We start from the raw sequence: 27866 nt of genomic DNA on the forward strand, positions 1-27866 counted from the left end.
GTCGTCCTGTACCCTTAGCAGAGAAACAACCCCAAAGCATAATGTTTCCACCTCCGTGTTTGACGGTGGGGATGGTGTTCTTGGGATTGTAGCATTCAGCATTTCTCTCCCTCCAAACACGAAGAGTCGAATTTATGCCAAAGAGTTCAATTTTGGTCTCATCTGACCACATCACCTTCTCCCAAGCCTTCTCTGAATCATTTAGGTGTTCATTGGCAAACTTCAGATGGGCCTGTACATGTGCCTTCTTGAGCAGGGGGACCTTGCGGGCACTGCAGGATTTCAATCCGTTACGGTGTAGTGTGTTACCAATGGTTTTCTTGGTGACTGTGGTCCCAGCTGCCTTGAGATCATTACCAAGCTCCTCCCATGTAGTTCTGGGCTGATCCCTCACCCTTCTCATGATCATCCTTACCCCACGAGGCAAGATCTTGCATGGAGCTCCAGGCCGAGGGCGATTGATGGTTATTTTGTATTTCTTCCATTTTCTAATAATTGCACCAACAGTTGTCTCCTTCTCACCAAGCTTCTTGCTGATGGTCTTGTAGCCCATTCCAGCCTTGTGCAGGTCTACAACTCTTACCCTGATGTCCTTTGAATGTTCTTTGGTCTTGCCCATGGTGGTGGAGAGGTTGGAATGGAAGAGATTGATTCTATTGACAGGTGTCTTTTATACCCATAACAAGCAGAGATTAGGAGTACTTTCTGTGTAAGAGTAATCTGTGTGCCTCATGGGCATATAACCGGTCTGTATGAGCCAGAATTCTTGCTGGTTTGTAGGGGATCAAATACTTATTTCCTTCGATCAAATGCAAATGAATTTATAACTTTATATAATGTGTTTTTTCTGGACTTCTTTGTTGATATTCTGTCTCTATTTGTTAAAATAAAAGTACCATAACAATTCTAGACCGCTCATTTCTTTGTAATCGGGCAAACTAACAAAATCAGCAGGGGATCAAATAATTATTTCCCCCACTGTATGTTCAACGCCTCAAACTAATACATTTTTAGGTCCAACACAATGCCTAACAAAATTATAATGAGAAGCAGATTTAATTACAAGAAAAAGTTTGGTCTTACTTTCCTACAAAATAATCTTGTTTCCCTAACTCAGGTCAATCAACACTATTCTACGTAACACTATCAATAAGGTAACCTCTAAGGATTCCTTCTGTTTGTTGAACCTTAAAACTTAGTATAAAAATCATAGCTAAAAAGCCAAAGCAATTTAGCCTCACGTAGAGATGAAGGTCAGGTTCTGTCATGATGAGATGGACCCAGAATGTAGCCTCCAACTTTTAGTTTGTTGTCCAAGGAAGGTTTTGGTTCCTTCTTCTTTCTCTTCTTTTCTTTTCTTTCAACAGATAATCCACAGCCCCTTATATACAAATTCTAAGGCCTAACCCACAGATCAGTAGGCCTAAGTAATTCATCAGTCCTCCTTTTTCCAACAGATGCCATGCTTCACTTACATTGAAATATATCTTCACCTGTTCAGTAATGGAGGAGAGATGTTAGAAGATAACAGCTACATCTGTATACTGTACAGTAGTCTGTTCTGCTGGCTATGTCTCAAAGTGACCCCTAGTGTTTTTGTTTTTTTTGTTTCATCAAGTTTTTTATTTTATCATGGCATGTTAAAAATGAAAACTTTACATTTGTTTTCTGGTGGTATTTATTGACTCTCTTTATCATATATATTTTTTTACCACCTTGCCCCTGTAATCTCATGTCACATTCCTCTCAGCTTTTTGGGGGTATTCATAGAATAGAATTGTAAGTCACTTTACTATGTGGTATCCAAAAACCTCTATAGATATGCTATGAATCATTCATGGGTATTGCTTAGCACATCACTTTACTATAGGGGCAATTCATGCTTCATATTTCTGTTATGAACAATTAATGAATGAGTCTGTATAAATCATTTTGCCCTTATGATGATTGACCCTTATACAAGTGCATTGAAGTACCCATTGAAAGGCCCTTACAATCATACTTATAACAATGAACATGAAAACCGCTTGCTGTTTTTCATGTTCATTGTTGAACATGCTGGCCCTCCACGTACTATATGTCACCTTTCAATCCAACAGACATTTCATTCAAGTAAGTATTTATATCAATTCAGATAATGACAGAATTTTGATAGATAGGTAAAGACCAATTATTGGTTGTATGCCGAAGAGGCAAATTCTGACAGAAAAATGTACAGTTTGGGAGGACTTTTATTTCGACATCTGACTGTTCCACATCCGTGTCATATACAGTGCCTCCATAAGTATTGGAGAGAGGAAGCATGTTGTCTTCTTTTAGCTCTATATTCCAACAGTTTGGATTTGAAATCAAACAATTACTAAAGTAGAGATTTTCAGCTTTAATTCAATGTTTTCTTTTTTCAGATTGGTTTTACCATTTAGAAATTACAACCCTTTATATACATAGTCCTCCTATTTCAGGAAATGAAAAATCGGCTTGACAGGAGTTTCTGGTTAGAAAAGTGTACACATAATTTGTGCAGGCATAAGAGAGCTGTCAATGTCTAGTATTGATTCGAGGCTTCGCATTTGCCTTTGGAGTCTGTTATTGTTGTCTGTCAACATGAGGACCAAGGAGACGTCAATGAAAGTCAAGGAACCCATTATGAGGCTGAAATATCAGAAAAAAAAACAATCAGAAACATTAGACTTACCAAAATCAACATCATTAAAAAAGAAAGATAGCACTGGTGAGCTCAGCAATCGCAAACGGGCTGGTATGGTTGGGACTCATCACAGACTCATGCTGGTGCAGATGGTGAAGGTTCATCTTAAAAACAAAACAACATATGAATCATATAATCAACTAAAGGGTCCAAACCATATAATGTTAAATGAAAATAACAAACATATAGGCTTACGTATTATTCATCTGGATTTAGTGACCCCTCCATACCCAGGCTTGGGTCACTGGCCACTTGGTTCAGGAGTTGTAAAACCTTTCCCTCGCATTCGTTCAGGGTTTCACTCTCCTCCAGTCCCCCACCGGTCACTTTCATGGGAGTGTATTGAATGTTTATGTTTAAAATCAGCGACCTTTCTTTTTTATTTGTTTGAGTTAGTGATTCTTTGCCAGATTTTCTCTTTTGATGAAGCACTAATTTCCCCACTTTGAAGTAAATATTTGTTTTCATTTGTTAAGTCAAGCAAATGCGTGATTTCATTTGAGATTACGTTTTCTGTGGATTTCCCCCCTTCCAAGTTACAGTCCATTGTAAAAGATTGGAGTGAGGCACACAAGTTATTTTAATGAGGCATGTCCACCTCTTTTTGCGTTCACCTCCGCACACAAGTACAGAATAGAAAGAACAATGAAAATATGCACATACGTCACCTTTTACGTTTCTTTGAAAATCACAGTTAATTTTGACAGATTATCTGACAAACCAATCCAAACATCTGTGGAGATTTTATTAACTCAGGGGACACAATCAAAAAAGCTAATCTCAACATTTGATTCCATATTTCTTTCCAATGCCAAATGTAACTTAACTCCCTTAATGGGTATATGGGAGAGAGACTTAGGCAGCACCCACACAAGTGAATCATGGGTAGAGGCCATACAAGACATGGGCAGTACTTTCATACAGCATCTAAGAAAGCAAGGGGAGACAGTTCAAAATGTTCCATCATGTCCACTGCACCCCATACATTCTTAACAAAAATAAATCCACAACGATCTGTTAATAGGGAATAGGGATCCAGGTACACACTCACACAATAATATCTAGGTTTTTGGAATAATATTAGGAGGTGAATGTTTGAATGTACCTTAAAAAAAGATCCATGGTTTTTCATTTTTCGACTGTTACATGATACTGTAACACTCACTCCATCTGAGACGTTGCTGGCTCAAAAGTTACTGTTCATTGCACGCAAATGTATTTTGATTAATTGGATCAAGGATAAACCTCCTAAAGTGCGTTTGTGGCCCATTTGAAAGAATCAGTGCTGTCCTAAAAGAGAATGAGGAGGCTTTTAGTTGTTCGGGTCAATTTTTTGCAATCTTACCGGAAGGCATGTCTGAGATACCAGAAGGAGGGCAAGCAGGTTTCAGATGGTCAAATCTTATTGTTTAACTGAGAAGTGTAGATTTAAAATAATGTTAATTAATTAATGTGCCTGAACTAGTTTTTTTTTTTTATTATTATTTAATTTATTTATTATATTATATTTTTTCTTCTGATTCTAGTTTTTTTTTGTCTTTTCACATATTCTGTATTCTTTAGGTATTATTGTGCTTTTATCATCTTATTCTGTCCTGTACTTTATTCTGTCCTGTCATTCTTGTTACATGTTGTTGTCTGAAAATGTAATAAAACATTTTTTTTATTTTTTTTTTCGTGAAAATATTCTTGATTAGTCAACAATTGTACAATATTATTCTCCCAGCTCGAGACACACAAGACTCACTGGAAGCACTGGAATGCTAGGCATTTCTATGAGTCATAAGGCTCCGCTACTGTACGTACTGTTCATGCTAAGCGAGTGAGTGAAGACCACTTCACTTTTTACTATGGAAAACAGCTGTGAATATTGATCCTTGTTATTTTTGTCATGACACAATTAATTGTGAAAACAAAAAACTACAATTTGTCCAAATGACTAAGATTATGTGAATGTCAAAGTTAGCTGTAGCTAGCTACCCCTTATGCAAACATTGTTTTGTTCGCAATTACGTCATTTTGCTCGTAAGAACCTATAGAAGTTCTATTTGGGTGCAAATATGCTTCTAGCTGATCTTCTTTGAATCATATTTTCACCGATATTCATGTCCTCCCTCCTAACTGGTACACACTTATCTTCTTATGTTGTACTGTTTCAAACCTGAACAACAAGAATGGAACACTTCTGATAAATTACCAAAGGAATCTCTCAATTCATTCACATTTTTAAGGCTTGCTTGCATGTGTATCCATTTCGGAATCTGACCAATTGCTGTTGGTCTGAACATTTGTGAAATATCAGGAAAAGAGATATGAGGGTTTAGGGTTATATTAATAAACATTTCTGTGAGCATTGACACCAAAATGCAGTACACAGATAACAGAGCAATTCTGAGGCATGCACACTTTTGAGAAGTGTGAAGAAGGGTTGTATGCATGTATTTATAGCTCATCATTGTTTATCTCAGACCACTGTATATCTATGGCTCTGATAAATCCCAAGCTTTTTGCATATACAGTTTCCTGAATAACAACTACACACATTTCTCTTCAGACATATTGAAGAATGAGGTCACTGGAATGCCCCCCTAACCCTCATATATGTATGCAATTATCGCTAACCACCGTCCATGTTGGAACTAAGTGTTCAATGACAGAAGCATTCAGTTGTACCTTCAATGTTATTGTAATGGGAAAAAAATCCCACCAAAGTGCACATAAATAGTGTATCTCTGTATATCTATGGCTCTGATAAATCCCAAGCGTTTGGCATACAGTTTCCTTGAAAACAACTATACACATTTCTCTTCAGACATATTGATGAATGAGGTAACTGGAATGCCCACCCCCCGTGAATGAATACCATGGGAAGTTTAGGACAGGAAGTGTGAACGTGTTGATTGGTCACCTAATAGCTGGATGGCCGAAGACTTAAATGGATGGTTCACTATTTTGACACTTACATTTGTTTTTTAGATATATCTCCCATGTTAACGATCAACACAGATAGATTTGAAGTGCTTACCTTGTATACGTCCAACAGCCATGTTCGCTCAATATAAATAACAAATGTAAGCACTTAAAAAACATCTGGGTCCATTGTCAACATGGGACATACAGTGTCGTCCATAATTATTGGGACAGTGAAGCATTTTTTCTACTTTTGACTCTATACTCCAAAAATCTGAAAAAACTCTATCAGAAACATAGCCAAACATTCGGCTTACCAAAACCAATAATTAACAAGAAAGAAAGCACTGGTTAGCTCAACAATCGCAAATGGCCAAGTTGGCCAAGGAAGACCTTAACAGAAAAATGCTCACCATAATAAAGAAAACAGCTGTCAGAGACTACTATCCACAAAATACTTCACCTGCTGAACTACACTGCAAGGTGAAAACCACCAGCAGTTAGCTTTAAAAACAGGATAGGCAGGTTACAGTTTGCAAAAGAAAAATGTCTTCTGGACAGATACAACTAATATTATCATGTACCAGAGTAATTGCAAGGGGATCAAGTTTAGAGAAAAAAGTAAATGCCTAAGATCCACAGCATACCACCTCATCTGTGAAACATGGTGGAGGGGGTGTTATGCTTTGGCTGCCACTAGAACTGGCTAACTTGTCTTAACTGATAATGTAACTGCTGACGGCAGCAGCAAAATTAATTCTGAAGTGTACAGAAACATCTTGTCTGCTCGAGTACAAGCAAATGCCTCCAAATTCATTGGACAGCACTTCATCTAACAGTAAGACAATGACCCCAAACATACTGCCATAGCAATTTAGAGTTTTTCAGAGCCAAAAGGCAGAAATTCTTGACTAGCCAAGGCAATTTTGGACATAATATTGATATGTCCAAATATATGTCTACAAATTGTTGTCATTTTTAAATAGAGAAAACAATATGTTTACAAATACACTCAAATAAAAGCAGATAATCTATCCTTTAATGTCATAGTAATTGTTTGATTTCAAATTCAAAAGTTTTGGAGTATGGAGCCAAAGGAAGAAAAATGCTTCACTGTCCCAATAGTTACAGAGGGCACTGTATATCTAAAAACTAATGTAAGTGTCAAAATAGTGAACCATTCCTTTAAGAGAAAAGAGAGTACATTTATCCTAGGGATATACATAGATGTACCCTATGCAGAGCAGAGGACACTGTTTTTTATATCCAAACTCCTCCAGTCATTACTGGAGTCTTCGCTATTGGCTGATGCCTTGTGGTGAGCAAATGGACCACTAAGTAGCAGAAGCTGTGAGGGGGTGAATGTGGTCATCCTTGTTGATCTAAGCTTGCTGCATCAACAGGGGTTCACAGCCCACCCTGTGTCCACAAATGTCTCTCTATTGTCCCATTGTCCAAGAGGCCTTTCCATCTCAGGCCTTCCCTGCCTTCATGTAGATGGGTATGGTGCCTCGCTGAGTCAGCCCCTCAAAACGCTTGTAGGTGTAGTTCAGGAACACCCAGTCCTTAGATTTGAAGTCTGGCTCTGTCACATTGGCAACTAAAAATCACAAGAAGTTAGTGTTATATTCCCCTCTATGCCACTAGATGGTTACATTGAGCATGGAAATAATATCCCTCACAGATAAGATGTAGTAATGTGGGACAGACTAGACATTTAGCCTGTTAGGCGTTACAATGGGCATACTATTTAGCATACTTTGAGTTTTTGCCATTGTAATCTGGGATGTAGTGGTAGAAAAAAGGTGGATAAATGCTGGAAAACAGAGAAAAAGTTTAACGTGAACGGCAACATTAAAATATGCACATTTTCGTAAAAGGTGAGTAAACGCTATTCACGGACAAAAACATGTATGTATGAAGTCACTATCTGACTTGATCCGTGGAATTTGTGCATAAACAAACAGAGACATAACACTTCCTCATTTCTAAACGGATGAGACGTGTAGTGCAGTCTGTCAAAAGTTAAACTTAAGGAATCTGATATCCACTTCTGCTCCCTTTTTTGTCATCTATATCCTTGGTTAAATAGGGTTCTAGTTATTTGCAATTTGTGACTTAATGTCTCACCTGGTTGAAGGATGTCTGATTCTGGGAAGTCATCAAAGTTTGAGGTGTCATCGATGCTCTTGATCTCAATGGAGATGGCCGCTGGTCTTTCCCTGTGGAGAGGCAGATAACCTTTCTTTCAAATCAACACCTGAGGATTGTTTAACACAGAAGCTTATTGCTGCCATGTTTTTGGTAGAAATTTGCTGGTCAGGATGGAAAGAAGGTTACAGTTATGGTAAGGGTTAGGTAAAGGTCAAGGTTAGAGAAACTGGTTAAGGTTAAGGCCATCCTAAGGATCCCACTTAGGCTAGCATTTACTCTGTAGCACCACTTTCCGTTTGTCAGACCTACTGGACTGAGAGGTACTGAGCCCATTATAGAACAATAAAGAATGTTTTGCTTTTGCATCAACCCATTATTTGGGCAAAGTCAAAGAATGGGGGAGTTGTCATAGGTACCCATTTATTTACAAGTCCCTCTAGGTCTGTGTATCATCCGTTCATTAGATTTTGGGTTATAAATCCCAAATAAAAAATAAATAATGGGGAAAAGCCTTGTTTTCCAATTTTAGTTTCTGAATTTTAAATCAGAAAATAAAATACCGACTTGTTTTCCATGTAAGTTGAACATCCATATACAGTGCTCTCCATAAGTATTGGAAAGAGGAAACATTTGTCTTCTTTTAGCTCTTTGGGTGGGGCGCCCATTGAGCCTGCCCCACTTATAAATACCTGGGCATTTGGTTTAACAAAGACTTGACGTTCAGAAAACATACAGAGGAGCTTGTTAAAAAGCTAAGATTTAAGATGGGCTTCTTTTATAGGATTAGATTGTGCCTTTCCCTGAACAGCAGATGCAGATTGTGCAATCAACTTTCATGCCAGTGCTTGATTATGGTGATATCACCCACCAAAATACAGCAGCCACTACTCTTAAAACTTTGGATGTGTCAAAAGTCTGGCCCTCCCCCGACCTGCATCTCCATCTGAGCATGCCGCTCAGAACTTCAGAGGGGGGATTCGGCGCTTAAATCATGGCAGGCTCCCTTATGGACGAGTGGGGATGGCGGTGTCACGTGGGTACCGGTGGATTCCTGATGGAGCGCCCTGGCATGGGGGGCTGGCTCCATCTAGTGTCCTCAGGCTAGAAGTGTCCGGGGAAGCTGAGAGCTCGGCTCAGGGGATGATTCAGGATGGGCTTAAAGAGGAGGTTGTTGAGCCAGAGGGGGGAGAGGAAGATGGTGATGTCAGCGTCTCTCCTGGGGACCTCCCTGTGACAGTTCCCACTCCCGCTCCGCTCTCTGAGGAGGGGCAGGTGGGGTCAGGGGTGGCAGATGGGGGGGTACCTACGGAGGCTGTGGCTACGGATATGTCGTAGGGCTCCTTTGTGAACTGGAGTACCCGCTGCTGGATTTTGATGCTGAGAGTATGTACAACTAACACACTGAAACATAACCAGCAAAAAAGCACACTATATACTACTGATGGTATGTGCTACTAATATGCTAAAGTATAACCAGCAAAACATATTATATACTACAAGTGATATGTGGTACTCAGGTACTGAATGTCTAATGGCAAGAAATACTATTCAGACATAAAACTGATCAAATAACTTGGGGTTGATTTGTGCTGAAAGGAGGTTTTGCCAGTTTTATGATTTGAAGGATGAAACTGACCTGTCTAACTATGTGTAACAAATAAAGTTGAAATGTAATAAATTGGAAAGTGAAGGAGAGAAAGGGGAATTAAGTCAAAGTTGAGAGAGGTTTGGGTTGAGTCCAGAAGGCAATGGGTTCCGATAAAGTAATAGTCAAGGACGACTCAGAGGGGGGGTAAGGTGGAACTGTAAATGTCAAGGGGATCTAGAAGCTTTGCTCACGTGAAACAGTTATGCTCAGAGGAGGCCCACTCTTTTGGCTGCCTATATTCAGCGAAAAGGATTGCTAGGGGTTGAGGGACCACTTCACTTGTACTGGGAGGTGGGCCATTGTAGGTCCTCGGCTGAAGGTACAGTGCTGCTTCTGAGATATCGGCCGGGCTGATAGAGGATTCAAGAGTATTTCGGCAATGGCTAACTGTCGATGCTGTACGGAACCTCTCTAAAGTTATTACAAGTTAGACAGACTAGGGACAGCCAGATCGAGACTTATTTCCCTTATTTTACTTCACGTACTATAATGTCTATCAGTATTTGGTTTTATTTCCTTTGACTTTTTGGTAAGTCCTTTTACTCCAATCTATTTATTTTCACTTTAATTTCTTTGATTTCTTTAATTCCTTTTTTATCGCGTGGGTTTACTTTCATTATTTTGGATATTCTATTATTTATTTATTTTTCCCCCTTAAACCTTTCTTTTTACTCGGAAATCGGGAATCCCTCGGCTGAGGGTGTGGTGATCGACCAGAATCGCTTTTTCAATATCTTTTCTTTCTTTTTACTTGGAGATCGGGAACCATCGGTGTCCTTAGACTGAGGAGGCGGTGATGGACCAGAGTGAGAGAACGGGAGAATTTGTAACCCTCAGTATTTAGACTTACAGAAATTACTTTTCATCTTCTTTTGTATTTTTATTCTTTTTCCATTAAATCACTTTAGGATTCAAGAAGATAACAAGAAGCTAGTGTCTAACAGACTCACTTTTTGATATCTTGTATGATCCTGCTGGCATGCTTAATGCTTGAATAAAGAACAACTCTGCAAACCAAGGAAAAGTTTCAGTAGATTTATACTTAGTATAGTACTTACCACCTGAAATGATGTGTTATCCTCCTTGCTAAACATAAAAAGATAGATTACACTGTGCATATTACACCAAAGGATCTGAATGGTTATTCTAGCCTCTGTATTGAAATATCCCCTTTGGATGAATTGTCCTCATCTATAAATCTGATTCCTGCAACTACACCAACTGGCACTCATAAGAATAGAGCCGTTGTTAACCATTGGGGCTTTCATAGGTTGAGTCCTGATTTGTAGGTCACTTACAGGGCTTGGTAAGAAGCGGTAGTAGGGGAAACTGTGGGAAGTAGACGGTTAATAGCAGGGCGAGTCTGTTCGACACTAGCCTGTTGTTATCTTCTTGAATCCTAGTAGGGTAAGACCCTTTAGGCAGAGGATTTAACCCATTAGTTGGAGGGCTAGTCCGGGGCTCCTGTATTGGGTCAATTACTGGGAGACAGATGCTATCTACCATAATGCCTTTCGCTTCATCACAGGTAATCGTTTTAATACTCATCATTGCATACTTTATCAAAAGGTTGGTGGGACCTTGTTAAAATCCCGTAGATCTCTTCATTACTCCCTTTTTGTGTATAAAGCCCTCCCAGCTTACCTAACCTCATTATTAAAATTCAAGAACATAAATTACCTAACCCGTTCTTAGAGTTGGTTAACTCTTGAGGTTCCCCGGGTCTCCACCGAATTGGGAAAATCAGCTTTTTGTTATGGTGCACCTAACTGCTGGAACAATCTATAGAAAAGAATATTCAGTTGGATGTTCTGGTGCCACTTGGTCAATTTAGGGTGTTAATAGAGGACCTCCTTGGTGAAAGATGTGATTGTTTCTCCTAATATATTGTGGGGGTTTTTTATGTATTGATTTCTGTGATGTATTTTTTATGTGTTGTTTTGTTATTGTGTAAATATTGTGGGCAGGTCTAAGTGTGAGGCCTTGGTCTAAGTGTGTTTCCCCTGTATAAATAAAGGTTATATAAAAAATAACTCCTGTGCTACAAAAGTTGTAATGATCCTGATCAATAAGACATTAAAACAAACAGTTGAAATGGGTGGAGCTGACACAGATGATACTACCTGTCTATAAAAACAAGAATTGACACATGGTCTATCCATTAATCCACAACTGTTTCCCCAGGTCATTAGGGTGCTTACACCCTCTATCAATCTTTGACAAGATTGAGTAGACAATGTGGAGGGAAAAATAATAATGTAATTTTTTTTACATTTTTGTAATAATGCACAATATGGAGACAAAACAAAAAGTTAAGCTATTAGGCCTACAGTACAATTCTGAGATTGAGAGTGTAAAATGACTTTAATGCAATATATAGACTATGAAATAGGATAAGGACAATGAAAATAACATATGTCACACAATTTTGGCTAAATCTGTAAAGACTTAGCTGTAAAGAGAAAGGGTTTAACAGCTTTCAAATCAACTAATGAATCTCACTGACTGTTGCTATGTTCCTGCTTTATAGTTTGTTAACATAACAAAAATATACAGGTTACTGTGATTTTTTATTTTTTTTTATCTTCTTTACATTTAACCAAATTCATATATGCCTAATCAACAGTTGTTGCTCTAGTGTATTTGTGTTATAATGTGATTAATGTGTAATGCAAATAACTGTGACCTGATGGCTATTTTATTGTGGTGTGGATTCCATTAACGCAACCATTTGGAAACTGAATGAATACAATTTCAGTATATTTTAAGGTGTTAGACATGTGGTAGGCACGTTAATAAGGTTGTATGGTATCCCGTCAAAGACGCAACTGTCATGAAGATGTTAGACATGTGTTTACGGTCAAGAGTTAGTCAACTTAATCAAGTTAAATGGTATGCTGTCATGGTCACAGTGTTAGTAAGGTGTTTGTGGTCACACCGCAAGGGTAGTACATGTCTGACCTGGTAGTGGTAGCCTACATGTCTCTGACCTGGTGGTGGTAGCCTACATGTCTCTGACCTGGTGCCTTTGACTGGTTATATATAGCTTTTATAGCTGCCTTTACTCGCTTTGCGTTTATTTTGTCTGTATGCCTATTAAAAGTTTGAGCTCTTCCCCAGTAATTATACGCAGGACGCCTATAGTAGCTATGAGAGACACAAGGTGGTAACAAGAGCTGTAAAGAATGTTTGAAAGTAAATATCAGGTTATTTTAACGAGGACCAAGCAATGGGGCCGCCTCCTGTTGTTCAAATATCTACTCTCATACCTTTATCACACATTCTCTCACAGCGCAGAGAAGCGGAGGAAATGTTTTAGTGCAATCTGACATGAATAAGCACGAGTCGGCTTTGATTTATATTTTGGGTGATATTAAATAAAAGTGTGCCAGTGATAACTGACAAATCCACTATTGACAGTTTAAGTTTTACTTTTTGACTCGTCGTCTGTCAAACAGCAGAGAGATACACCACCGCTAGCTGCCTAAACCAGCTAACAGTAAGGGTTTGTGGTAAACATGAGGTAAAGTTGATCAGTATCTGTAATAAGCTATATATTGTAGCCTACCTACCAACATGACATGGAAAGAAACATGCGAGCTGGCCGAGCGGATGGCTTTCTCAACTAGCAGAGATTGGCTTGTTGCTAATGTGTGCCGACTGTATGCATTTCCCGACAGATCATTGCATTATCGGAGGAATTTTTTCACAGATATTTCTGTGAAAGGCCAATATGAGCCAATAATTTGTATGTGATTCAGATGGGAACTAGGCAAGAGCTCCTATGCTTTCTAGTAAGATTTGTGTATCGTTACCTTGTAGCTTGCTAAACATATAACAGTATAGTATAGTAATAGTTGGTTATTGTTGGTTGGTTATCGTAAGTGGAGAGTTCCTTCTTTGTAAGGCTGGGCATGGTAATTGTAAACAATGCAATAACCATTTTAATACATTCATAAGCAATGTATTCAATGTAATTCTACTTTATTTTCTACGTTGAGGTCTCCACCAAACAAAAAAAAGAAGCGAGTTACGCCGCTTGTCAAACACACATGTTTGTAATGCATGGAATGGAATGAGGGATGGCATCAATGAGCCCATCCTCCGATTTCTACCTCCACCAGCCTCCCCTGCTGCACAGGCATACCTGATGTGCTCCCAGTCTACAGGCTCAAAGAAGGCGTGACTCTTAATCTCCTCAACGCTTACTGCGCCGACACGGCTCTCAGCATCATTACAGTACCTGCAACAGGAAATTATGTCAAAGCTGCTCACAGAAGAACTTATAATGTCTACTGTTGTGTTTATCTGGCACCTTCACTATGACATTGCATGTTTTGTGGCTGTAAATGTAATTGTGTCATAATTTGTCCATGTAGGCTACAATAATTGAAAAAGAATGTCCTCCTAAGAACAATTGACAACTTTATTCCACTCCAAATTCTAAATGTAGACTTACACAAAAGCACACATTTAAAAGATCTACTAGATCACAAACCTGAGAATCAAGTCCTTAGCCCTCTCAGAGATGGGCACCTCAGGTGGGAACACAAGGGTCTCCTTCCAGTTCATAACTTTCCGATAAGTCTCCTGGGGTGTCTCGGAACAGAAAGGGGGGTACCCTAAGAGAGACAGACAGTGATCAAAGAACTAAACCACAAGCCTGGGTCGAAATCTGATACATACCATATAAATCTGCATACCTATTAGCATCTCATACATGATGACCCCTAGAGACCACCAGTCACAGAGCTTGTTGTACCCCGTCTGCAAGAACACTTCCGGTGCAATATAGTCTGGTGTTCCAACCGTGGAGTAGGCCTGTGAGTAAAATATGAATGAAGGAGGACACAACACACAATAAATGTTAATGTTTTTAGTTTTTTTTAGGGATACTGTAGATCAGTTTTGAAATTTAAGCTCCAATTGCATTGCTTGCATCATTTTAGTCAATTTTTTCCCCCAGAATAACAAAGCAAAAACAGGTTTTTAGAAATGTCAGTAAATTTAGTAAAATTGAAATACAGAAATACCTCATGTACATAAGTATTCAGACCCTTTGCTAAAATGCAAAAATGTCATCAACAAACAACTCAATAAGTTGAATTGAGTCCATCTTAATGCAAGGATAGTTCATATAATTCTGGAATTAATATCTTTGTTTTTATAGGGTCTCTGATTTGCATTAAAACAAATTACATGGTAATTTTAGCTATGAAATATATATTAAATGAATCAAATAAGATATGAAATAAGCTATTTTAGTAATGACACGCATTGTAATGCAATGTTGTTCAATACCTGTATGTTCACTTTCAGATACACATGCATAGATGCTTACCAGCTGCCTCCGGTTCTTCTTCCATGTCTCTGCTTTCCTCTTAGAGTTCATGTTCTGGAAGGCTGTGGGATATTGGAAGTTGGTTAACATTACTGACAACAAAAATATTTTTTCTGCATTAAACAGTGTTAACAGTGCATGGAAGGTTAGAGAGTGAATGAGTTGAAAGAAAAAAAAGAAAACAGTTTAAGTTACAGTACCAAATCTTGTCATTCCTCTAAATAGTATGGGGCCCGAACTCTAAACTGCTCCAAACAAACATCTTTATTGAATCATAGGAGCACAGTGAAATGTCACCCCTGCTGCTTCCATAAAGGTATCATTTATCAAAATAGTTTATCATAGGGTACTTATCTACCTGTATTGAATCGCAGGACCACATTTAAAAGTCCACCCTGTGCCTCAATAAAAAAAAGTGTTTTAAAGCAAATGCAGGCCTGTTCTAAAACTTCCATTGACGATTTAGACAGAATGACTTACAGAAGTCACTGGGAGGGTTGTGTGTGAGGTTCCTGTAGAACTCAGTGCGGTGTGCCTTCTTCAGTCCCGTACACAGACCAAAATCAGACAGCTTTACATGGCCCTGCAAATGGGTAAAAGGATGAAATGCAGAGCATGAGTATGGCATGTTGTTACCATAAAAGTGGAATATGTAAAAAAAAAAAAAAAAAAAAGAACATAGTGGGGAGCATGAATAGACACATTGTTGCCAGCTTCTGCACGGCAAATTCTCATTTTCTCTGTTTCAGCTATTGAGAAAACTATGCTGTATTAGGATACCAAGAGGTTAAAAAGCTCTCCTTCACTACCACTTACCATTACCACTTGCATAGAAATAGAATGATGATAAGTACTCCGCTAAACTAAAGTTGTCTACCTCCTGGAGGGTGTTTCTGATCTGTGTTGTTTTGGAGTTTTTCTAAATTATGGTGAGCATTCTTCGGTCATCCTCTGTAGAAGTCTCGCTTGGCCTACCAGGCCGTTTGCGATTGCTGAGTTCACCAGTTTTATCCTAATAATGGCTTCCTTGACTTTCATTGATACCTCTTTGATCCTGATGTTGACAGACACCAATAGCAGACTCCAAAGGCAAACACAAAGCCTAGAATCAATACTAGACATTGACAGCTCTCTTATGCTTGCACAAATGATGTGACGGAACAGTGACTTACCAGAAACACCTGTCAAGCAATCTGTCCCATTACTTTTGGTGTCTTGAAACAGGGAGACTATGAATAACAACATTTCTAAAATGTCTAAATGTGTGTGTCATACTAAACTGCCAAAGTCTAATCCCTGTATGATTTCAAAAAGAAACTTTAAGAATTTCGATATACAACATTTGCTACATGAACTGCATCAATGTAATCTACCCAGTGTTTTCTATATTCCTGATGCTGAGTTAGCACTCAACTATTTTCGCTCTATGTTTATTTCTAGAAGCATGTTCCAGTTGAAGGAGCAGGGCGTAAATTTGTTGGAAATCTGCCAGCTCTGGCCACCACAGCGACATTGTGAACAAGGACGGTAAAATCATGTCACACAAGCAACTAACAAAAGTGTATGCTCAATACAAATGTACTGTATAACCAACTCACCACAGCTTTGCCACAAAAATTTGGCAAAGACTTAAAAGAGAAGGGAATTAATTAGTCTGTCTGCCACACATTAAAAACCACAAATGGCTTAACATTTTTAATATAAACCTTAAAGTGTACTAGTTTCACTTCAGGTCAGGTTTGACAACTATGCCATATAAAATTCAAGATAGTTGGGAACATATTCTTGATATCCTAATACCATGGCATTGTGTTTATGATTTAATATACAAAACAACAATGGAAAGACCTTTGGCAGTTCCGCCAAGCTGCTTTGGAGAAGATATCTAGTATGCTACAACATTGAAAACACAATAGAACGTATAATGAGCATTCCAATTGACATGAAACGCTAACAAACTCACTCGAAACACGTCATGGTAATATAGTGTAAATCTTAACATGGTGGGAGCAAGTCAAGTGTGTACTTTTGTGTGTGCATCAGAGCACTTGTGTCTATATGCATGTGTACAGCAATAGCAGTACTCACCCTCGAGTCCAGTAGCAGGTTGTCAGGTTTGATATCTCGGTGGATAAAGCCCAGTTGGTGGATGGAGTCGATGGCCAGCACGGTCTCTGCGATGTAGAACTGGGTGGCCTCCTCAGACAGGGTGTCCTTCTTCATCAGCAGAGTCATCATGTCACCTGATAGAGATTTCAAGATACAAGATCCTTTTATTGATACACAACCCTAGATTGGAGGAATTCATTTCCAGCATGGTTGGGAGCTCTACACTCACCAACATATACAGCAATGAGACAAGTCAGACAATACATACAGTACAATACAACATTATGTACCATGCCTTCAGTAAGTAATCACCCTACTGGACTTTTTCCACATTTTGTTGTGTTACACCCTAGCTTTCGAACAGATTTTTTGATCTACACAAAATACATCATAATGTCAAATTTTATTTTTTTTAAATGTTTACTAATTAATTAAAAATGAAAAGCTGAAATGTCTTGAGTCAACAGGTATTCACCCCCTTTGCTATGACACTCCTAAAATAAGTTTAAATACAATAAATTCACACAATAAGTTGAATTTAGTCCATCTGAGTGCAAGGATATTAGTTCATGTGATTTTGGAATTAATATATTTGTTTTTATAGGGTACACTGTGTGTACCCTATAAAAACAAGCACACTGTGTGGATCAGGTTGTCAATTACAAACTGAGCAAATGAAGAGGAACACAACTGCTCAGGAATGCTACCCTGGGGCCTGGGGAGACTTAGAAAACAGTTGAATGGCGGAGAGGAAAAAGTAGTTGATGGGATAACATCATCCCAGTCACTCTACAAAATTGGTCTATACAGCAGAGTGGTTAAAGAGAATCCCTCAATGAAAAAAAAAAAAAATCACATCCATAATTGTGTTTGCAACAATGAATTCAAGTGATACATCAAAGCAAGGGTTAAGAATAGTGTGAAGAACAGTGGTAGTATCATGCTATGGGTATGATTGGCACCGGCGGGGTCAGCATCAAGAGGAAATTATGAAATTTGCTGAGTTGGTAAAGGCAGGCTAATCCCTACAGTGTGTAATTGATTCCTATGCAATTCAGAGATATTTTTGCATGTGAGCTAATTTTAGGAATGTCATAGGGTCATACTTATTGACTCAAGATATTTCAGCTTTTCATTTTAATCAATTAGTAAAAATGTCTTAAAAATTAATTTCCATTTTGACATTATGGGGTATTTTGTGGAGATGAGTAAGAAAAAAATTAATTCAATGCATCAGGTTGTAACACAAAAAAAACAGGGGGGTGAATGCCTGTGAAGACACTGTACAATGAGTGTGCGAGGTGCAGAAAGATGAGCAAGAATGACTGCGCACAGGTCGCATAATATCAAGAGTGTAATAGTAGCAATGGGAGCAGCATTCACATGGGTTAGTTACCTGGGGGAGGGGGGGAGGGGCTAGTGCAGGGTGTGTGCAGGGTGCTAGTGCAGGGAATTCAGTGTCTGTATGGCTTAGGAAATGAAGATGTTGTTGAGGCAGTCAGCCCCATCGCATATTTGGGTATATGAAATGTCTGCCAGAGGGCAGGAGTTAGAGGAGGTGGTGAGTTGGTTGGCAGTCCATGAGGGCAGGTGACAGCCTGTTACTTTTGCAGCTTTGGAGGCAATGCTATCCAGTTTCATCTGTGCATTTGCTTGTGCTTCTGTACCAATTAGTGTTCTTGAATCCTGGTCCTGGGGAACCACAGGGTAGGCAGGCTTTCCTTCCATTCCAGTACTAACACACCTAATTCAACTTATCAAGGGCTAATACCTGACTTATGTTATGTTAATACTGGCGGGAACAAAAGTACATCTTGAGGACCAGTTGACACTGCTTGTACCCCAATTGGTTCCTATTCAACTGAGGGACACTACAAAGACAAGGGTATTAACTATTATTATTGCATTAAGATAAGACTTAGTTCAACCTATTGTGTAACTTGTTTAAGAAAGTTTGGAATTTTGGGAGTGCCACAAGGACAAAGGCATACTTTTTTTTTCATAAAAAAAAAGAAGAAGCATAACACCCACCTCCAGGCAGGAACTCCATAATGAGGTAAAGGTTCCTCTTGTCCTGGAAGCTATAGAACATCTTGACTACCCATGCTCCGTCTGCCTCAACCAAGATGTCCCTTTCTGCCCGTATATGAGCCACCTAGAGCGAGGAGAGATCCACAGTCAGAGGATGGGGAGGTTATCAAGGAGATTTGGATTCAACATCAATATTGCTTTGTTTTTGTTGTCATAGGAGTAAACAAATGATGTGTAGCTTTAAATCATGTTTCAAAAAGTAATGCTGCTTTCATGAGATGTAATGTCTCGAGCACAACTGATATGTCATAGAAATGTGCTATATGCTTGTTAAAAGGCACTTCTTGCCCAATTGTTTACAACTACCCACTGATCTACTGTATGTTCCATGGATAGGTGTTAGGAGGCACTGTTCTGAGGCTCTTGCTTTGGTGTAGTTGGCAGTATGGTCTACTTTTTTGTCCAACTTTACTTTTTTAGTTTATTCAGACACATTGACGTTACATTGTTACGTTGTTTCAATGGAAAATGCCCTCCCTGGTCCCCAAAACAACAGTGTACAGCATAGAAACTAGTTATTAAGACCAACCTGGATGGAATCAAGATGATGGATACACATATTTAACAATGTCTCTTCGCCTTCCTATAGCTTTAGAGAAGAAGAGTGGTCTTCTTTGACTAATCCTGACCACAAGGTTATTGCTTTTGATTAAATAGCCTACATGGATTTCCTACTTTCTCATTATCATTCACCATATAAGGCAACACCAGCAACATACAACATGTGCACATACATACCTGCTCCTTCTCCAACATGTCTGCTTTTCTCAAGATCTTCATGGCATATATGTGTCCTGTGTCTTTTTTCTGCACTAAGCGCACCTGGAAACAAGGTATGTAAATAAGTATGAGGCATGGGCCCTGCCCTGTTTCTGGATCCATCTACCGTTGGTCAGTAAACATAATGACCCAACTTGTTAATTACACTGCCTTCACCTTTATGAAAAAATGTTTTGTCTGGGTGAGATGGCCATTAGAAGTGTCTGGCTCCTCACAATGTTTTTTTATGGCTTAGGAGTTTCTATTGACAATTGAAGCAGGTCCTCTCCACAGCAGGGGGCACTGTGGGACCATACTAAGCATTGTAATTTATTTTCTGAGTAAAGTCCCCTCTATTACCTGGCATACACTACACTACATCCAAACTCTTAAAGCAGCCATCAGTAGTTCTGACATGCCTCAGTGGCCACCTAAGGAATCACAACCACAGTGTGTTCAAAGCAAAACAAAGCATTCCTTTTTCCCTGCACAATGTTTAGCTGCTGCAAGCGGGGATGGGGAAGCATATTAGAAGATGCGAGCCTAGCTATCTGTTCTGAATTACACTGTTTACTAGTCTTATTCTCTACCATTTATTGTCGCAAGTAGGCAAGCTTAATGTCATTTATCTTGACTTGATCATTCTTGACAGCAAAGGACATACAGTAGCTAAAATTTATGAAATTGGATTATCTGGCCATGGCATTGACAGTGGTCTGTTTCTACATGACTATTCCCACTGATTAGACACCAGTGTTGGGAAAGCTACTCTGAAAATGTTTTAAACTAAATTACCAATTACTTTACATGGGAAGAAGTTGAACTACACTAAAGTTAACCTTGAGAGAAATATAGTTTGTCAAACTAAAGCTACTCTGAAAAGCAGTTCACAACATCGAAACTACTTTGTAAGTTACTGAAAGATGACTAGTCTGTATGACAGAAACTGAAACAACTGAAATGCCCTGAAATCACTGGTGGAGCAAAGTAAAGTCACTCCCATAGAATTCTATGGTGACTCCCACTAAGGCCAACTTTCAGTGGTTGATATTCTAGGGTTATCTGCACTGTGCGCAATAGCCTGGGGACGTGGTTACACATTTTGCAACCACCCTCTCCAACATTCCTCCTTGCAGTATGGCCATAGGATGAGGAGCTTACGCACGAGATGATGAAACACGCACCTCTCCAAAGGCACCTCTCCCAATGACCTTGAGTGACTCAAAGTCATCCAGGCCCAGCCGGGTCCTCTTAAGCCGCAAGAACTCGGTCTCCTTACGAGCGTGCTGGGAGCGTCGCATCACCTTCTGTAGAAAAACATGGGCACAGGGTCAATTTAAGGTCAACCATAAACTGCAGTATAAAGTCTGGTCTAGACTCACATAGAAACGAAAGTCTTCTAGTGTGACTGTCTACATTTCATTATCAGTGGAAAAATGAATTTAGGAACATTGAAGATCAGGTAATCATTCAATTCAATGTTAACTGTGGTCACACCAAAATCTTGGTTTTTGCAACTTTCCACTTCATCGAACTAGGCCATATTCTATCGTGATCTAGAACAAATAAAAGCTAAGCTTAAAGTTGGGTAGGCTATCTGATGATTACATTACCTGCTCATAGCCTGGGAGCAGGCCTAAAATCTGGTCAAATTCTTATCAACCCCAACGCCTTCTTCCCTCAAAAGTGAAAACTTACCTCTTCATCTAGCAAACCCTCCTCATCCATCACCTTCTCAAGCTTTTTCTGCCTGTTGAATAAGTAGAGAGGGGCGTGTTTTTAAAGGAAAGAACTGCAACAAACTGGACCAATGCCAACCTGTGAAAGCAGCACTCCTCCTGAAAGGTGTGTCGGGGGGAAGGTTAAAGGAAATAATTAAAAGGAAAGAATTTACTGAAGACACTGTCGATATGGAATAAATAAAAACACTGAGCGTTTATGCTCCTTCTTGCTGGAGGAGGGGGGCGGGTCAGTAGCGTAACTTCTACCGTCTACACAATCTCTTTTCAAAGGGAATCTGTTTCAAATGGGTAATGCGCAGTGATCTACGAACGGGGGAGGTGTGATCCTGTCTGAGTGAATTTGTCAACAACTTTTGGCTACTGATCCATTGTGAGATATTGGTTTAGCTGAAACATTTCCACAGAGTTTATATGGGGCACGCTCTTACAGAACAAGTAATTGTATAAATTAAATAGATAACATACTTCAAAAGTTTTAAGAACTTACTGAAGACACTGCTATTATGGAACAAATTAAAAAAACTTACGGGCTCAATGCTGTTTGAGGAGGACAGGTCAGTAATTTACACAGAGAGTACGATCTCTCTTTTCAAAGAGTGATGACACTGTTTCATGGGTCTGTAATGGGCAGCGAATTACAATATAGTGGGGAAGGTGAGCACTTTTTGTCATCAACTGTGGACTGTCACAACCATCTTCTGCTGTCCCATATAGCCTACTGTAGGTTACTTTTCTATCCAGTTTCAATCCCACTGAAACACAAAATCCTTACTCCTGTCTCGCATGAACATTCCTAACTTCATTCTGTAATCCATAGGTTGCATTAACAAAGCTGACTCGCGCTCATTTTAATTGGCTGTCTCTGACATTGTAAATTGGTGAAACAGTGATCGATGTAAAAGAAGAAGAAAAGACTTTCTGATGAGGACACTTCTGACATGCAAGCGGAACTGGTACATGCAAGTGGAATTATTGGTATTCAACAAACCCAAAGGCTAAACAATTCTACCATCCCATCAGTCGTGTCCGTCATCAGCTGCGTCAGTGGAGCGGTGGAGAAATGGTGATACGCTAAGGTAATCAATCATGCAGCTTAGCTTAGGCAACAATATGTTTTGTTGGTTGTGCTGTTTGAATGACATATGAGTTCCCTTGTCCCTATGTTGCTGTTACTACTGCACGCATGCATACAAATGGCAGTGGTTTAATACCCGCAAACCGCCGCTACAGCGGGGTAAACTTCAAAGCCGCCGGCACAACGTACAAACGGTGTGAAGTGCTGCCGAAAGCCACCACAAAGTGGTGAGAAGAGCTGTGAAGGGTGTTTGAAAAGACAATGTTTTGCCTCATCAGACAGATTGGCAAAATCAAGTTTATTATAGTAGCTCGGGAATTGCAGATCACGCATTCTCTCACAGTCTAACATAAATAAGCACAAGTCGGCTTTAATAATGTAACAGAATGAAGTTAGGAATTTTCATGCAAGACAGCAGTAAGTATGTTGGGTTTCAGTGGGATTGAAACTAGGTAGAAAAGTAGCCTACAGTTATAATATGGTGCGAACATCCACATTTTCAGCAAGGGCAGCCTTCTCTCATTCACACAATTTAATAATAATAATAATAATAATAATAATAATTATGCATTTATTTTGTATAGCGCTTTTTGAGAGATCGTTTGAAGGAGGAGAGCATGCTGGATAAATTGTTATGTTTTTTGTTTGTTAATCAGAAACTATTTGAGCTTGTTGTAAGCAAGTTGCTATGAGTGGGGGGAGGTGTCTCTTTTTCCACATTTTGTTGTGTTATGGACTCAATTTAAAATGGATTAAATTAAAAGAATTTGCCATCAATCTACACACAATACCCCAGAATGACAAAGCGAAAACAGTTTTTTTAGAAATTTCAGTAAATATATTAAAATTGAAGTACAGAAATACCTCATGTACATAAGTATTCAGAGCCTTTGCTATGACGCTCTTAAAATTAGCTAAAGTGCAAAAATGTCATCAACAAATCACTCAATAAGTTGAATTGAGTCCATCTTAATGCCAGGATAATAGTTATAATACATGTAATTTTGGAATTAATATCTTTGTTTTTATAGGGTCTCTGATTTGCATAGGAATCAATTATACACTGTGTAGATTAGGATGCCACTACCAACTGAGCAAATTTCATAATTTTCTCTTGATCCTGACAAAGACAGTCCCTGCCGGTGACAAACATACCCATAACTTGATGCAGCTACCACTATTCTTCACACGAGAGATGGTGCAGAAACTGCATTGCATGTGCTGGATTTGCACCAAACTTAATGCTTTGTATTAAAATCAAATAAACACATTTGCAGCCGTCTTTGCTGTATCACTTGAATTCATTGTTGCAAACACAACTATGGATACGAGATAGATTATGTTCCATTAAGGGATTCTTTTTGGCCTCTTGGTTATCGACCAATTTTGTAGTGACTGAGATGATGTTGTCCCATCGACTGTGCTTTTTCCTCTCCACCATTCAACTTTGTAGAATTTTGTAAGTCTCCCCAGGCCTCAGAGTCGCATTCCTGAGCAGTTTTGTTCCTTTCCATTTGCTCAGTTTGTAATGACAACCTGATCCACACAGTGTGTAATTGATTCCTATGCAAATCAGAGACCATATAAGAACAAAGATATTAATTCCAAAATTACATGAACTATTATCCTTGTATTAAGATGGACTTAATTCAACTTATTGAGTGATTTGTTGACGACATTTTGGCATTTTAGCTAATTTTAAGAGTATCATAGCAAAGGGTCTGAATACTTATGTACATGAGGTATTTCTGTATTTCAATTTTAATAAATTTAGTGACATTTTAAAAAACCTGTTTTCACTTTGTTATTCTGGGGTATTGTGTGTGAATTGATGGCAAATTCTTTTAATTTAATCTATTTTAAATTGAGTCTATAACACAACAAAATGTGGAAAAAATGAAGGGGTCTGAACACTTTCCGAAGACACTGTATATATACACACACTATACACCTATAAACCTTTGTGTTGTGATTATGTGTCACTGGTGACTGCAACACTGTAATTTAAGACATGACTTGTTCTTAATTAGGGACATCATTTCAAATTCCTCCGACCAGAAATAATTTGTCCTTTTCCAAATGTGGTGTTGAAATTACTTGTTGCACTGTTTGTAAACATATCCACCATGCTCAAAGATGGTGGTTTGTTTGACGAGGTGAATGACCAGAAAAAATAAGAAAAAAACAACAACAACAAAAAAACTCACCAGTGCCATAGCTCTAAACTTCTTCCAACTGTAATAAGCCCACAGGCTCCTTTGCTTGGCAGATATGCCAATATAGAGTTGCCCGCTACCCAATATAATCTCATAAAATGCATATGCCATATCTCAGAATCGATTGGGCTTCCTGAACATAATCTGTTTGATGTAACAGAATGTTTATTTTTTTCGAAGATGTGCTTTATTCTACAAGGTTCTATCTAGCACTGCAGTGAGAGAGGGGGAGTATAACCCTGTGATATTGCTCTTGTTTTCAACTCTGGCCTGAGTGGGAGAGGTGCGCACGAGTCAGAGAGGTTAAGGCAAATTTGCAGTTCCCCTTTAACTACCATCCTTCCCCATTGAAGTACTAGATGGGACTCCCGAAAATGCTCAATTCTTTACTCCTGACTGAGATCATCATATTTGGGACCCTTCAACGACAAGACATATAAAGTTCACAGATGAAACTGGTTTCAAAGTCTCACATGAAGCATTTTGAATGTTCTGAATTTCTGTCAAATGTGAGTGGTAGATGCTTACCTCATCTCGCGCTCTTCATGCTGGGTTAGTAGAGTGCTGTAGAAGTTCTCCAGCATCAGCTTGGCCACAGTCACCCTCTCTCGGGTGTGGTTGCTCATGGGAAGGGCAGCTTCAGTCCCTCCAGTCATGGCCATACTATCCTGCAGGGCAAAATTTAAAAAATATTTCACTAACTCCTTATAACCATATTGTACCATCTTGTATGGCACATTACCGTATTACATCTTGATATCCTTTTGCACTGCATGACTGACTTCCGGGTTGGCTACTTAAGGAAATTCACAGAATTTGCAGACAATTGCTTCTGGTGCAGAGTACTCCAAAAACTCTCTTCCGGTTAACATTATCCGTTATCATAATAAGACTCAATTTCTTTCAACTCCCCAGCAAATTTATCAAAACATCTTTAAACCTTTTCCGCTACCAAAATAACACTTTGCAAGCCCACAAAGTTTCTTCTGGAACTTCTTTTTCTAGTTATTAGTATTCCAATTCTTCCCAGTGCTACTCTTCCTACAACTTGTAAACTATTCACACCAATCCAACTTTAAAACGTGCAGAGAGGTCTAACTCACGTTCCTATGTTCCTTTTGGTTTTGAAACCTATTAAACTTTTTAAACTATACAAACTTGAAAGTGCACTTTTTAACATCGAGGTCTATGGGAACCAAAAGATTAAATGTTTTAAATACTCTTACATCTTTTAAGCCATTCACACCAATCCAACAGCAAAATGTACCAGAAAATCAAAATGAACAACCCTGATAAAAGCTTTCTTATACCTATTAACCTTTTTAAACTATTAAGCTATTTTTAACTCCAAAAACTAATTTGGTTAACATAGTGGAATGTGTATTTTGGCTAACATTCTGAGAGCCACCATTGTAACTGTAACTGCCATGGAACTTTCAGAATTCTTAAATAAAAACAACAGGAGACCTGCAGAACACATTCTTAAAATGATTACACAACAATGCACTCTCATGGCTACCAGTTCTACCTGACTGAAACCACTTTCAACCACTTAACCCACCAACTCTACCACTCTCAACCAACCAACTCTCTACCCACTCCACTCCCTTGAACTAGCAATGGCTCATCCTACTTATGACCTTCTAACATACTATCTATCTAACCTTCCATCTTTCCCACCAATCTATCTAATCTTTCAACTACATAGCCATCATCCTTTCTTCCTTTCACCAGTTACTACTGCTTCCCTCAGTATAACCCATACTGAGTAACCTCTTAATTGTATTGATCTATCTATACCTCCCCTCTCTCATCTATCCATCCTCTCTTTCATCTATCCATTCACCCAACCAACCAACCATTCATCCAAACCATATTTAACTTTGTCTACTACTATAATAAGTAGTAACAACTACCCAGAAAATCTTAAGAACCCTGAAATTAAGCTTTCTGATATCCATTCAACTTTTTAAACTATTAAGCTTTTTGTAACTCCAAAAACTCTCCTGCGTTAACCAACCAACTCTCTACCCACTCCACTGAACTACCCAACCTTACAACATTCTATCCAACTAACCTTCTAACCCATACATACCATTAACTTCCAAATGTTTATATAGCTATACCCTCTCATCTATCTATCTATCATATAACCTCTATTTTTCAAACCGTTTATACTAATGCCAAACCAGTTATACTAATGCATATACAAAATACATCTAAACTGTGTAGACTGTCTCCACTGGCCATTTGTTCTGAATGGGGACGTTTCAAAATGTATCTCCTTTTTCATCTTTTAAGCTTGGCACCTCAATTCAACAAAAATAAGACAAAATGCTTCCTATTCCCAATATTTATGGAGGGCACTGTACAGTATATAAGCGTATGTGCCTGATATCTACCTAACAAAAAACGTAACAATAACTGTTATTCTGCTTTCCTAAATAAAAGACATGAGGTTGCACAGTACGCGGGACATAAGGGATACTTTACGTTAACTGACCACTTGTGCATGCGACAGGTTCAGAAAATGATAACAATGACGTCTGGAAATGCTGTCAATGTCAAAGCATCATGATGCCAATCTCAGCAAGATGCTGGTCATGGACTGACATGACTCATTACCCATCTATAAATTACGTTGTCTCGAATTGTAATATTTGAATAGCAACTATGGGTAAGAATAATGTCACATAGGTCACACAGCCTTCGCGGACAGACTAGAAAATGCATTATTTCCAACCTACCTCCGTGTCCTGCTCCAGAGTCAATTGATGGCTAGCTGCCCAGCCCTTCTGCAATTTGAAATTTCACTATATTCTTTCTGCGTAAATGTTAGGCAAATCTGTCCGACGTTACAGGCTTGATCCACACATTAGACGAGTAGCAGAGAGAGAACGACTGCTAACGTTTAGCTAGATAGCCTGCAGGACTTTGACAAGCGCTGCTTGTCTCCATCGGTTTACCTCTGTTCCCGAAGCTTAGCTGTCCTTGTGTAAATAAAATAACAGTTTTCTTGGAATGGATGCACTAGTGACGCTCAATGCAACACAAATACATGCTGTTTTAATGACATTTGGAGCAGCCAATTGGAGAACAGAAAAAGAGACAAAT

The 27866-nt window shown here is 38.9% G+C and overlaps 1 protein-coding gene across 1 annotated transcript; it reads right to left on the reverse strand.

Annotated features, from left to right (window-relative positions):
• Window positions 1–4956: 4956 nt before the first annotated feature.
• LOC310820158 (serine/threonine-protein kinase 38-like) lies at window positions 4957–27722 on the reverse strand. The gene is made up of 14 exons (XM_083691692.1): window positions 27500–27722; window positions 25281–25420; window positions 21418–21469; window positions 20904–21026; window positions 19699–19782; window positions 18901–19024; window positions 16849–17003; window positions 15241–15343; window positions 14761–14822; window positions 14123–14240; window positions 13918–14041; window positions 13567–13662; window positions 7748–7839; window positions 4957–7217 (listed from the first exon to the last, which is right to left on the reverse strand). Exons 2-14 carry the CDS (start codon window positions 25412–25414, stop codon window positions 7090–7092), a joined length of 1395 nt encoding a protein of 464 aa, XP_083547818.1. The 5' UTR covers window positions 25415–25420; window positions 27500–27722; the 3' UTR covers window positions 4957–7089.
• Between the last annotated feature and the right edge of the window lie 144 nt (window positions 27723–27866).

Source organism: Argentina silus (assembly GCF_951799395.1).
Source record: "Argentina silus genome assembly, chromosome: 20".
NCBI classification, from domain to species: Eukaryota; Metazoa; Chordata; class Actinopteri; order Argentiniformes; family Argentinidae; genus Argentina; species Argentina silus.

Coding starts and splice junctions, on each gene's coding strand:
- LOC310820158 (XM_083691692.1), bottom strand. CDS start 25,414: ATGGCCATGACTGGAGGGACTGAAGCTGCCCTTCCCATGAGCAACCAC. Junction 21,027..21,417: donor AGGGTTTGCTAGATGAAGAG/GTAAGTTTTCAC, acceptor GTTTTTCTACAG/AAGGTGATGCGACGCTCCCA. Junction 17,004..18,900: donor TATGGAGTTCCTGCCTGGAG/GTGGGTGTTATG, acceptor AATCTCTATCAG/GTGACATGATGACTCTGCTG.